General features: G+C 36.2%; 1 protein-coding gene across 2 annotated transcripts in view; it reads right to left on the reverse strand.

Annotated features, from left to right (window-relative positions):
• Positions 1 to 1,319: 1,319 nt before the first annotated feature.
• Positions 1,320 to 14,621, reverse strand: part of LOC306948731 (LIM zinc-binding domain-containing Nebulette) — a gene marked incomplete at both ends in the record, with an annotated part of 234,835 nt that continues 221,533 nt past the window's right edge. For both annotated transcript variants that reach the window (XM_079538416.1, XM_079538415.1), the window contains 2 exons: positions 1,320 to 1,496; positions 5,795 to 5,910. In XM_079538416.1, the coding sequence (XP_079394542.1) occupies positions 1,320 to 1,496; positions 5,795 to 5,910 (293 nt within the window). The remainder of the gene's footprint in view (positions 1,497 to 5,794; positions 5,911 to 14,621) is intronic.

Genomic DNA, 14,621 nt, shown 5'->3' on the forward strand with positions numbered 1-14,621 from the left:
CTCTCCTCTCAGTCTCATAGATTGAGACCTGATTCCTTCATTTTCTAATCATAAGTTAATTGTCACCAAGGAGCAAGGTTTGTCAGCAAAATATTTTTACTGTTTTCTACTCATGGTAGAAACTGAAGCTTAATGGAATAGAGTACGCTGAAGGTTGGGTTTTTTTGCTAGTTTTCCCTTCAGTTTCAGTTATGAAAAGGAATAAATTTCAAAAGAAAGTTATGTTTCTCCTTCATTAATCATTTTGTAAACATACAACTCACTATCAGATCATCAAAAATTTTGGAGGAAACTGAAATAGGCCATTGAGCTGAAATGCACTACAATAACCAGAGCTCTTTTCCGTTCTTCTCCACTCTTCAATGGAGGTGCAACTATTTCTGCAGCAGGGTAAGTACATTAGCTCATTAGCAAGGCAGCCATTAAGCAAGTTACCTGTGGCAAGATGAAGGGATGTGCCTGCATGCTTTGTGTGACTGCACAGCACCAGGGCCTCACACACTATTTACAGCAGTACAGGGGAAAGTAAAGGAAGTAACATTGCCCTAATGGAAGTTTATATTTAAATGCAAAATATTATTTGACGGAAACAGAAGACATGATAGCTTTTATAATCAAGATAATTTCCGCAAGGAATTTTCTGTGGGAAAGATACTGAAGAACCATGAAACCAGGCATGGATCTAACTGATGGACTAGGATGCAAGCCAAGCTGATAGAAGAGGTCACTGTGAAAAACATAAAATGGGTAATCTAGGAATAAATGCAGGTGAGAGTTGGGAAATTTTTACTGTCAAAATAAACCTTTTCATTGTAAGGCTGCTGGGCAGTAGGTTTGTTGTGTTGTTTTGTTTTGTTTTTACAAACGTATTACTTGGTATTATTTCAAATGATCAAATTCTGTAACTAACACTTTTATTTTTATGAGGATGTTACCTTCTCAAGCATTAGACGTCTCCCATAAGAAGCGAATCAATTTTATGGTTACTATAAAGAGAAACAACCTCTCTGAAATGTAGGGAAAAGGTATTTTCTCTTTAAGCTTATTGATTTTATAGGATTAGCAGCACCAGGCTTCCATATATATTTTTTTTAATTTTATTTTTAGGGAGCACTATTATAAGCCATGCTGTTTTCAAAGCACTTGTTGTTTATTCATCCGTATTTAAAGGACTCTAAATTGGATTCTGTGTGAAAATGCAGACTATCATAGTAGCAATAAAGTAATGAACACGTGGTCTTAAAAGATTCTTTTCACTTTTTCTAAAAGATTAGATTCTGAGTAAATCATAACAAAGCTCAAAGGACTAGAGACAAAAATTAGTTAACAAACTCAATATAATTTGCTGGAAGCATTCCTGTTTTCCCAGTTCTCTGAACAGTACCATACATCCAGCCATCATCAATTGGTTGCACGTTGATTATATAGTCACCATCCCTGAAAGAAACTTCATCTTCATCTTGAGCACTGTAGTCATACATAGCTCTGTATGTTCTCTGTTGAAGGAAAGAAAACAAATCTGTAAAGTCTCAGTCCTGAGCAGAAATAGTTTATTTCTCTTCTTTACTCAGAGGAAAAAAAGGGAGGGGAGGGGAGAAACAAATTATCTGTTGAACAGAAGCAATAGACCTCATGCCCTGCCAAATATTCAAATAATATACTCACTTTTTCTGAGTACCAGAATAATTATTTATGTGAATCTATGTGGTTCAAAGCCCTGATATAAACAAATATCAGGCTATCAGGCTATTCACCGTCTCTTGAAATATTCCAGCTGTTGATTCACATATTCACTAGTAACATTTCTACATCCTGCCGTGGCCTGTTTCTATAGCCTCTTTGCATAATTCCCAAAAAGCTTCTGCTACATCTTCACTACAGATCATATTTTCATCTCTTTGAATGTCTTTCATCACACTGGTTTCTTACTCTAAATCAAGAATTACAAACTTCTTTATTATCTAGTGAAAACAAGACAAAAAAATGTACGTCTGCAAAAATGGTGTTTATGATACTCATTTTTAAATGCTCACATAAAAGATTGATCTAAACAGAACAAGAATTTCTGTAGTTAGCTAAGCCAATTTTTTCTACACTTCTGTTCGCTGCAAGCAAAGATTTTCAATTTCTTCCTAAACAGAATATTTACTTCCGCTGACAATTTACAAAATGCTATGGTTTATTCATTTTAAATTCCCAAGAGTGCTTTCTCCTCCTTTCTCTGTCTCTCAGATGAAATCAAGAGCAATTCAAGCATTGTAGATAGTAATCAATTGCCTTATCTCACATATATATATATGTATATATATATACACGTTAAGATATCTGGATGAATTTTTCTGACAAAGTGTTTTAAATAGTGAAAAGTGTTTTCCTAGCTGAGGAATATAACTCTGGATTAGTTTTAGTTACACCTGATATTTGCTATTTGAGTTTGTTTTTTAATGAAATGATTTCTAGAAATGATGGAGTTTCACATATAGGCAGTGACAAGGTTGTTTTTTCATCATGTGGGATCATCTAACCCAAACATGATGGGGAAACTCATTACTGTTTCCACAAGAAAGTGCACTTTTTGGTCTTAACTCTGGCTTTATCATTGGTAAAACAGATTAAACATTAGAGGAAGTAATTTCTGGTTTACTGTTACCTTGTCTGACAAGTCTACTCTAAACTGTATTTATATCTTACTCCGTGTAATTGTTCTGTTTCATAATGCTACTGCCCAAGTCACAGTCCTGGCTGTGCCCAGTACTGATTTTCAGTATATGATTCTTAATAGTTATTCCACAACTTCCAAGGGTACATGGAAGGTGATATTAAAAAAATAAAATAAAATAAAATAAACACAAAGAAAACAATTGGGAGTGTTCTACCACCATCAAAAAATCCACTAAAGATCCACAGATTAGAAAACTAGTGGTCAGAAGGCCCTGGGGAATGGTCTCTACCTTCAAGATTCTCATTTTTTCCAACTATTTCAAATGATCTCTCCACTGAGTCTTGAAACTAACTCCAAAACCAGTGAAAGATATGCTACTATAACAAGGTCAGCAGCAGCTAGTAGTAGTTTGTTTCAAACAAAAAAAAAAAAAAAAAGCATTCATTTAATACATTCATTTAATATAAATGGTGATAAGTTCAAATGTGGCAAGTGGCAGGGAATAAATTTTCCTTTGAGCCATCCTTATGGTAGCTCCTAAATGGGCAAAGACAGAAAAAGAGGTTAAATAAGACTAACATACACTGGAAAAATCAGAGAATTTGCTCAGCCAGAAAGGATGGTCTCATCCTTGGAACATGATGTTGTAGAACATACTACTGCTGTCTCCTTTCTGGTGGCAAAGGTATGAAGACAAGAGGTAATTTTAAACTTTAAAAAAAATTATTAGGGCCCTAACTGCTTCTGAGAAACCCAAATTTATAGCCTTAACACCTAATTAGGTGCTAAATGGCTGTCAGGAGAAATCTCCATAATAATCCTGTTAGATTTTAATGGCTAATTATCACTTCAGAATGTAGTCAGGTCTATATAATTGAGAATTACAATGCTTAAAGGACTGAAAGCAGAGATTTTTAAAATACATTTTAGAGAATTATTCCTCGGTCAGTAGTGAGTTTAGCAGGTCTGAGAGCAAAAGAGGATGAAAGAAAAGGTTGAGGTCAAATAGGCTCTTATCTGCTCCTTCCAAAGGTCTAATCTGTAGCTTCTGCTTAGGAAAAACAGTAATCTCTGTGCTTATGAAGCACTGAAGCCTAGCTATCATATTCCTAGCTTCGCACCCAAACATGAGACAACACATGCATATTTCCAATTCATCATCAATTTATCTTTATCTTCTGGATCAGGAAAAGCACCGGTTGCAAAGGCCTTCACACAGAGCAGCTATCAGGGGAAGCCAACTTGCAATGTGGATTTTGTTTTCCCACCAATTTCAGATGTCTGAAGGCTTCAGAATACACTGCTGTTTTCCAAAGAGGTAAACACAGCCTGGCTGAAGCCTTCAGGGAGTTGTTACTAAGCATTCTGTACAGCGAGCAACAATTTAATTCAGCCCATTATGCAAATCTGCTTGTAGAAAGTCAGTAAAAGCTGAAAATCATAAATAACACAATTCATACAGGAAAAAAAAGTTAGGATCACAGGTTGCCATCAGTCTTCAGTCTGTATGAATCTGCACTTCAGCACAGTGCCCCAAGCAGGGGCTCTGAGACAGTCTTATGCCACTTTAATAGTTGAGTGTAACTTATCCTGCCTGTATGAACAATTTGTACAGGCTAAAAAAAAGTCTTTTGATATGACAGCAGAAAGACAAGAGAGCATATCAGGTTTGTAACTGTGGCAGATATGCCTCTTTTGGAGCAGAGTAGTCACCCCGATGGTGGTAAGATTAGGGCTGCCTCCCTTACCAGGCTGCCAAGTTAGCAGGCAGCATCAGGAGAGCACTCCTGGATTTTCTCCCTCCAGAAATGTTTGGTTTCTTATCTTCAAAGAAATTCACTCAAACTGCAACAAAATCAGTTTATACCACAACATTCACTGGTTTTGTTTTTTTCCCATGATAAACAGCTACTATCACTCTAAAGAATGCCAAATAACAACATTGTTTCACAGAAGGGATAAGAAATCCTGCTGAAAAGACTCAGCCTATTCTCCATATTTCAAATGCTGTAACTTTACTCCCTTCCATCTCTTGTTACCCTCAAACTACCAGTCATGAAAGGAGGCAAATGATTATTCTCAATCTGACTCAAATAATAGTATTTTTTCAACAAGCAGCCCGCTCAGTAAGTCAGTTTGAGAAGGAAAAATAAGATATCTACCCACAGAGCTACAAGGTATGCTAGGTGGATTTCCAGATTTTCAGGCATCTCCATTCCAGCATTTGAAGGCTGTTTGGTTTGCTTCCTACTTACTAGCAAACCTGCTGGCAAAGCCCAGGCTTCCAGCTCCCCCATTTTCTTGCTCTGGCTGGGAAATCAGTCTGCTTCCCAGGTACCTTGAGTTACCTTTTGAAATGAAAGGCTGATTCCAGCATCAACCATTTCACAAGGGTCATGCAGGCACCCAAAGAGTTTCTCAGGTTATTGGCTTGCCCAAAGATGCAATTATCTGGATCCTAGAATTCCCAGCAAGTTAGCCCCTTCAGCTCAAAAGTACCTGAGAAAACAGACGTCCCCAAACCACCTTTATAACATAAAATACCATAGAGTTTCAGTTTTAAAGAAAATGCAACTTCTTGTCAAAATGACAACTCATTTTTTCTTTCAGCTCAAGTAAAAACTTCCTTCCTCTATAAAGCTTTAGGTTTCATTCAGAATTAAATACTTCACTTCTAAACAAGGTAAAAGAAGTAGTGAATATACACCAATTTAAAGCAGTTCAACAAGTTGACACTCTTATGGTAAAAGGTGATGAGATCTGCACTGCAAAACCTGTATGCAGTGATAATAACAACAAAAAATACAATAACTACTAAAATGTAACTTTATATACAAAGTGTTCAAACAGAAAAATGCTCAACACTCCCTCTGCCACTCCCTTCCCACTTCCAAAGGGGAAAAAAAAAAAAAAAATAGCTGCATACCCATTCAGTTCTCCTTCACTTTTTTTTGTCACTGCCCTCAGTCACTTAACACCTCTCCTACATTTGGACTATCACAATTAGAACTAGGACAGTCGAGTAGTCCGACTGTAGTGCTCAGGGGACCAATTCTCCTATCTTTAAGAAGTCTCACAATGGTTGATAAGGTTGCTTGCCAAACATAATTGGTAATGAAATCCAATACTCACCAGGCCTGCTGGATGAGGCTGTGAATGCACTGACCTCATAGACGACATACTGGTCTGGTGCATGTATCCATATCCTTGGGACTGGCTTTGCTGATATGCCCCAGGGAGAACAGGGGCTGTGTGGTAAAGAAACAGAGACACATTAATGGAAGGGGGGTTTTTTTGTTTTGTTTTGTTTTTTTGTTTTTTGTTTTTTTTTTTAAAGTCCTCATCTAGAAATTTGTAGAACCTGTAGATTATTTGCACTGTAAATAACAATTCCATAGTATGAAATAGTGAATTCAGAATTATTTGCATGCACAACATAACGCTTTCCATATGTTGAATTATACATAAATGTAGGCAAAGCTATAGCAATATATCCACAAACACTATCAAGGTTAGATGGAAAGAAAAGCTTAACATACCTTGAGGAGTTTTACTATAAAAAGGCTTTTCCTGAAGCTTGAGATACCACTAACTCAGCATTAATAGTGCCACAGATGACACACTAAATGTCATGTACCATAAACTGCCATTTTTTCAGAGAAAGAATGATAAATGAATCTATATGCTGAATCATTTCAGAAGTGTACTAATTGGAAGTACCCATGATTAATTCCTAACTCATTGCAAACTAGCTCTTACTTACTGGTCTATGAACAAAACAAAACTGATTAAAAGGAAGAGACAAGAATGTAAACCTGTGAGTCCACAGTTGGGTTCCTTGGTTTACTCTGATTCCATCAACGCTCTTCGCCAAGCATAGAGATAATTGGTTATTTATATTTTTCCAAGTCTACCTCTTTCACTATCTTCCTCTTAACCACACAACTACTTCTCTTCCACAGGTTCCCGTCATCTTTAACAGATCTATTTTAGGGATTCTCTTATCCATCTGTTAATGATTAATACTTGTACTTTCATTGTACCAATGAGTTGTTGAAAGAGTTAATATAACCAGGAACTCCCTAAATTTGTTGTTTGCTAGGAAAGCATAAGTAATCCTTCTTATGTGTTCAAACATCCAAATTTGGCAACAGATTGAATCAGAATGTATTAAAAACATGTGACCAAAACCTCTTAGAAACAAGCATAGGTTCATATTCACTAATTTTCCAGTAGGCCCAGGAAGCATTTTTAAAGCAAAATTAAGACTGAAGTGGTTGTCAAAATCTAGAGTTGAAAAATTTAATCACCTCATGTCTGTGTATGTTTTGCAAGACATTGATCTGAGAATAAAGTTTTCTGGCTTCTTTGGAGATTATTAGTCCATTTCCACTGCCATTTATCAGAATTTTACTACTTGAATCAGAAACTCATTTGGCTACATTGGTAATAAAATGTAATTCAACAGTGGGTCACTTAGCCTGCACTCCAGTAAATTCTTCTGACAAAAGTCATGATTTTGAGATCATACAGCCCATGAGTAAAAAAATTTCATACAGAAGTCTCCTCAGCAGTCTGATGCTTTGTGAGATACTTCTCTTGGACATGCTGGGGAGAGCAGTCATCACATGCTGATTGAAGCAGGAGCAAAATTAATATAGGATTAATGGAGTTGACAAGGAATTGCAGGACACAGGCATTATAGAACGAACAAATAAAGAAGGAGCAGAGAAAAAAAATAAAATATATATATATATGCAACAAGTATTTCTATCTGCAACAATAATGCTCTGTCCCTGTCTCTTTCCTGAATGATCAGGACAACAAATGAACATAGACCACTGAGAAATTATTTGCTGAAATATTTCTAGAAGAAAGGTCAAAGTTTTACATAACCTGCTTCTCCAGCTAACAGCATCATTGATTTCAACAAAGTTTTTTCTTAAGATATCCATTTAGTTTTACTTGGCATATTTGAATTCATTAAGTATGTAATTATGATTTGGGATGCTATTTTTTCATTCTACTGTATTTTTCATGATAAGTAACACTGCATATTTAATCAATTTTTTTCTGATTTAGAAAATATGTTGCAAACTATTGTAATGAATGGATTGCTTTGTTAAGTGAGTGAAATTAAAGTGATACACAGTCAGATGCAACACTGGAACATGATGAATAATGGATATTTTAGAAGTGCCAAGTTCATTCTAACGGCATATGAGTACAAAGACATTTTAAAGCAGTTTAATCATCAGAGAATTGCTGCTTGTTAACACACTCATAGGATTATCATGCATTAAGTGAATAGTCCTGAGTAGTTCATCAAATAATTTATGTTTCAGTGTTGTTTCAAGATATTTGCACATGACCAGATATAATTCTTCATGAGAAAATAGAGAAAAATATAATTTAATAAAAGGTTCTGCTATCAAGCCAGAATGAATATATTTTATCTAAATCACCACCAGCATAAACATAAGCCACTTCATAGAAAGCAACAGAGCCTCATGTCCTCATACCAGTAAATTTGCCATGTGGGTTCAAAACAAAGAACATCCTGAACGTTTTAACTTCATAGGAAGTAGTACCTGAAGCAAGCACTGGCTGCTGACTACCCAGCATACTGATTGCTTTGCAACCACAAAGGACTGTGGCTTTTCCCTGGCAGGGACAGACACCCTTCCCTTAGCATCCCTTCCTTCTTCCCAAAGAAGTGAACATGCCAGGAGAAACTGTTGACTCTTGTTTCCTTCCCCAGAATGGATATTTCTTAACTCCTACCAATTGTCCCATCAGTTTAAGGCTAACTAATGGTCTGCTTCATTATATCCTCCAAGCTGGCAAGTTTATTTTGGGGAGGGTAACCTGTACCTCCCTCCTCCATGACACTCATCAGCAGTGGGTCCAAGATGTGCTTTCCTCTTTTGCAATCAGCTTCTCACAAGGTGAGAAAAATTTGTCAAACTGTCACAAAGTATCTGCTTACTATTTTCTCTGCCACAACAGAAAACATAAATCATGGGAAATAAAACATGTTTCAAAGCGCTGAAGATTCTAGGAAGCATCTGAGAACATTCTACACAAACAAAAGGGAGGAACTTCTAGGATCAAATAGCTTCAATAAGTACCCATCAGTCTTATGGAGAGAGCATTTGAAATCAGTGTTGAAGACGACTGAATAATTCCAGACTTTTTTTCCATTAAAAGAATACTATATGAGAGCTGTATAAAATAAATAAATCAAACAATAGTTTTTAACAAAACATTTAAGAAAAAGAGCTAAGCAACCTTCAGACAGTTGTCTACTTGGAATACATTTGGGAAGCACAAAATAAATAGATCAGTGAAGAGACATCAGTTTGGAGCTGTGTTTTTAGTGACATAAAAATAACTCAAAGTGAGATTAAAAGATGAAGAAAAAAGAGTTTGACTTATCATCATCATCATCATCATCATCATCATCATCATCATCATCATCATCATCATCCATAGTTACCTGCTTTTGACTCAGACCAAAGTACAAAGTTCTATAACATCACTGACTGCAGCAGCAGCAAAAACAATGGTTTAGTTAACCTAAGGGGACAATAAAACACAGTGGTAGAACATGAAATTCATTTAGCTGAAGCCAGATTTATTGGTGAGGGATCTAAGGGCTGACCATTGCTCCCAGAAGTATAGGTGGAAGTTTCTTCTTGTTGCATTAAGACTTTACCAGATGCATTCTGATGTATCAAAACTTTCTCTTTTTTTTTTTTTTTTTTTTTTTTTTGGTCTTTCTCAACTTATGAATTAAGACATACTTATTTTAAAATTACCTGTTAGCAGGAATTTATCATATTTTGCTTACTATAGTGGGTTTTTTTTTCCTTCCTCAGAGAAAAGAGAGGAAATGAATGAACACAGTCAAAAACAAACACAAAGAAGCCTCCAAGAAACAGAAAATATGTTTGTGTTTGAATGATGGGTGGGTATCAGGGCACTGCAACAGACAGCAGAGAGTGATGTGCATTGAGAAAAACCATGAAAGAAAAAGGTCAGGCTGTGGAAATAGGAAAAGGATAATAAAGAGAGTATTGCACAGCTACAAGGTTTAAAAAAAGTTTATAACAGTTTATGCTGAAAAGAAAAATTCTTTAAAGGACAGGTTCCAAGATATAATATTTTATCAACACTGTACTTAAACTCTCTTTAATTCTTCTGAATAGCAGAACTTAGATAATCCATAGTAAAACAATGTATCCACTCCATTAACTACTACATTTTTGCCATTTACTGTAGTACATGCCATCTACTGGATCATATGTACAATATTAACTCCTTCACTTATTCTTATAGGCATAATGCAGTTTAAAGCATTTAGACTTTGGTGTTATCTCTACTTATAGTATTACTACCACGCCATGAAGAATGCAAAGAACTCACTAAAACATAGCAATAACAGCAGCATGGCAGAGCAGAAAGAAAAAGGACAATGATTATTACTGGTTTGTGTCTGTAGATTTTCTGAAGGGCATAAAATAGCAGTAAAGCTGGAATATGGCATTATCATGCATCTTTGTGCTACTGAATAGCTCTCCCAAAATAGATAAAGCTGCTGTTCCACATATATTTAGATCCTTCCTGCGTTTTGTCTTTCTGCTGCCTTCTTCTCCACATGTTGTATCATCCACAGTAGCCATTACAATCTTGAGAAAATATCTTTCTTGTGGTTTTCAATTCCTTATCTCTTCTGCTTTTTCCTTAGAAATCATTCAGCTGTGTCCCTGGAGCAGAAAATATCATCAAAGCAGCGATGCTCACCAAAGGACACTTAGTTTCAGAAAGGGATCAGACCAGCAACACACGCAGTGCAAGACAGGAGGCAGGACCAGGCATCCAAGGCCATAGACAGCAGAAGGCAGCAAACTGCTAGATCAGCTCTGTTGTCCCAAGGTAAGCTCCCATGAACCCCAGTTCTGCATCAGCTCTGAGTTCAGTTCACAGCAGAACTGAGCCTCTCACAGATGCTTCCCTCCAGATGTCGCAGCACTCAGGTCCAAACTGTATCTCAACTAACATAGACTGCTTCTGTGTGATACCATGCATTTATATTTTAGATTCTTAATATCTTAGACCACAATATTTGAAATGGAAGTTTAGGTATGATTAAATCAAACATAGCCAGCATGAGCTGGTTGCTGGACATGAAAAAAAGATATTGAAGAAACCGGTCTAACAGACAATCTGTCTCTTGTGAGACATAATGTAGTCTGGATTATAAAGGTACATTAATTGATCCATTAGCATAAAGACTGGTAAGGACTCCCAGAGATGTTAGAGAAGGTGAAGAGGAGATGATGTACAGAACTCTGCAGTATCCCTGCAATACTGAGTCAGAAGGGGATATTCTCTAGAGAAAAAGTTTCAAACTAAAAGAGGAGAGATTTAGAGGGATATAAAGATGTTTCTTACAATAAGGGCAACGAGGCACTGGCACAGGGTGCCCAGAGAGGTAGTGAATGCTCTGCCCCTGTAGAGACAAGGTCAGGCTGGACAGGGCTCTAAGCACCTGATCTAGTGTGGTTGTCCCTGTTCAGCAAAGGCAAATTAGACTAGATAACCTTTAACAGTCCCTTCCAACTCAAAAGATTCTGTGCTTCTAGGGGACATAGTTTAAATTTTTAAAAAGCAGCCACAGGAGTATACAGAAAAACCAGAAAAGTGCAGGAATACATGCAACATTAAGAAAACCTCAGGAATGATTTTCCAGTGTAGAACTCATTGTCAAAAATGCTCCTGTCCCAAATTGGGATGAAAAGGAAAATAAAAAAAAATCACAGAGGTTCATGTAAAAGGAAAATTTAAAAAGAAAAACAACTAAGTAAAGAAAATTTCTGGTAAACATTTCAAAGGATCTAGATTTAATTTTGATCAACTTCAATCTTTATTATAACTTACATTATTCTTCAGAGTGAAACATTTCAACATAAAGCTGGTTTCATTTTTACAAAAAAGTCAAGATGTAACCTTAACAATCTCGAAACTGAATAAACAATTTTTTGGCATTGTGACATCAATCACAAGAGAGCCATTCCAGTATATAAAAAAGGCACTTAAAATGCTATCTTCTGATGAACAACACTGAAAAATTTCCATCCAACTCTGAAGTTAAATTGTTTAGCATAACTTCTCAAATAGGCTAGAAAATGGCAACATGTACTCTGCTTCATTTTAAACCCATTTTCTTATCTTTTATAGAGTTTTATTTTTTTGGAGACAGAAACAGTAGCACAGTACAGTTAAATTTACTGTGAATAAGTCAGACTGCATAAACATGCAAAAACCACTAACCTGAAGACTGGAGATGCTGAGACCTGATACAGAACAGTGCTGTTTTTAGAACTGTCGAGAACAACACAGTAATACATCTTGGCATTTTCTCCTGTGCATACTGTAGCTTTCCCTTCATTTCTTTTCTTTTTTCCCTGCTTTTCCTTTTTCTTGCCCTTTGCTTGTCAGTAAGGCTGCTTTCACAGATGTCCTAGCTAGCAGGTTTGTTGCTCTCAGTGGTGCTCTGTCAGAAGCAGCAGTTTGTCAGCATACTATCCATTACAGGAGTCAGTATTCATTACTAAATTGGAATATCAAGCCCAGATATAATTAGGTTGTTGAAATAAAAACCTGAAATTATGGCCTAATTCACACAGGGTGCTAATAAATACATGTCCTGTTCATTGACCTCATTAGAATCTCTGAACTATTTGGAGTCCATATCAAATTCAGAACACTGCAAACTTAGAAAGTTCCCATAACCTAAATTATAAAGATATACGAAATAAGTCATGTAAGCATCAAATATCTGGGGGGAAACATGGCTCTGGGAAAAAAAAAGAAAAAATCAACAAAATGATTAATTCTGCATTTAAAATAACTAACATTAAGTATTTATAGTACAAAAAAATCATCATTTCTACTCTCAAGGCTACTTATATTACAAAAGATAACACTAAATGTATTAAACTGTGTTTCATTAGTGTCATGATTAGACTAGCAGACTGCTTTAAGCACGATCATTTTATAACACCATTTTATCATCCATCAATAATTAAGCCTAAATTATACGTACCCACAACATGAACTGAAGTAGATTACTGTGAGGAACGCAGAATTATATAATTATACTTCTTAACAGGGATTTCTTATAAATTAAAATTGGATTTTGAAGGAAATTACAACAGAAAATCACATGTAGCTGTTCAGCATATGTCAAAGAAAAAGAATCTTAAAAAAGAAATGAAAAAAATAATCTCATACTACATGGAGTCTTGTATTTTATTTTGGCATTTGTTTTCCTTTTAGAAGGGACCATCTCATATGTCAGTTATTCCAGAGAAGAAAACACAAAATTTTTACCTATTCCAAAATTCCTTATTTGCATGAAAGAATATTAGTAAAATTAATACTGGTCACAGTTATATGAATAGTCCATAATATATAGTGGGTGAAGGGGAATTTAGCAAGTACTAGCTAGCCCAATGGAAGGATGGAGGCAAATTGCCTCTCTAGTATTTCATGGTCTGTGTGTCCAGTCATTCATTAATTAAGGCCTTTTCCTTAATTCATCATTTTTCAAGGAATGGTGGAACAGTTAACTTCATTGCAGTTTTCTTCAGGGCAATCTCTTTTCTGAGAACTATTCTGGCCTCTCTAAGGAGTACAAATCTCTGTATTGCAAATAAAAAAGTCTCTCGTGGACATTTTTCCTATTAAATAACAATATATGGTTTCCATTTTGATTTGTGAAAATTATATTTCTGACTATATCTTCAAAAAGACAAGGTCTTCAACTCATGTTTGCAAACCTACTGCATGTATTTTCACACAGATATTCCACATTTTATTACATTTTAGAAACTAGTCTAGCAATTCAGATTTATTCATAAAAGGATTGCCCCTATTCACTTCATACGGATTAGAGCAGAAACTAATGGAATATTATCTAGAAATTAGACTTCAATGGTAGCCATATAGCCTGGCAAGTTTATCCTACATGAGTATCAGCAGCTGTTGTATCACAATACCTAACAGTAACTCCCTTTTTCCTACTGCTACAGCAACAGGGATATAATGAAATCATGTGGCATCCTGCTCTGAAATTCTGAATAGGAATTGCAGCAAGAATTTGCTGTCACTGGCAAGTAAACCTTATTACAAGCTGATTTTTTTGGCTGAGACTCCACCTAAACTGCAGCATGTCTCAGCTGTGAAAACAATATGCCTTTCCTTCCCTTGCACGCAATACCACATTCTTTTGTATATGAAGGCACAAAACGTCTGAAAGCCAGCTTGAGGCATCCTATTTCCTAGTAGGGCCACAGAGCTCCACAGGAAGCTGCAATTCCTTCTTAAGTTGTGAACAAGCAGGTTTTTGCTCTAGGCTTCCTCACAAATGAAAAGAGTTAGTAAAATGAAGGTTATGTTAATATGTTACATATTCACATGCCTTCAATTACAGTTTGAATTCACATGTACTGAACATCAACTGTTGTCCATTTGCATTAAGAAAGAACCCTACACATTCATCTTATGGAAACCATGCTTTGAGGTCTATGCTGTTGTGTATTTGTATGGAGGGTATAACCAGACTGAGCAGTGGTGGAAGAGCAGCCACCAGCATCTAGTCTGTGACTGCACATACATTTATGGATGATGTTTATTGTCTGCTGGGTATGAAACCCTCTGAAGTGTATCAAAACTGCTAGAAGTCTGAACAACAGAAACAACTGCTTACAAGGGAGCCATTAACACTTCCAACTGTTGAGTCATAACAATTTCCCCTACCTCTTTCCACTCACAGACTGTTTCAAGGAAAAGGGAACATCTAACTGAGACAGCTGCAGAGGAAACAGAAGGGTCTCCTGAACTGCTGCCATGCTGCAGAAATTGAAAATGGGGTCTTCTCTGGATTCCCCTC

This window comes from Tetrao urogallus (genome assembly GCF_951394365.1).
Source record: "Tetrao urogallus genome assembly, chromosome: 7".
Lineage (NCBI taxonomy): Eukaryota > Metazoa > Chordata > Aves > Galliformes > Phasianidae > Tetrao > Tetrao urogallus.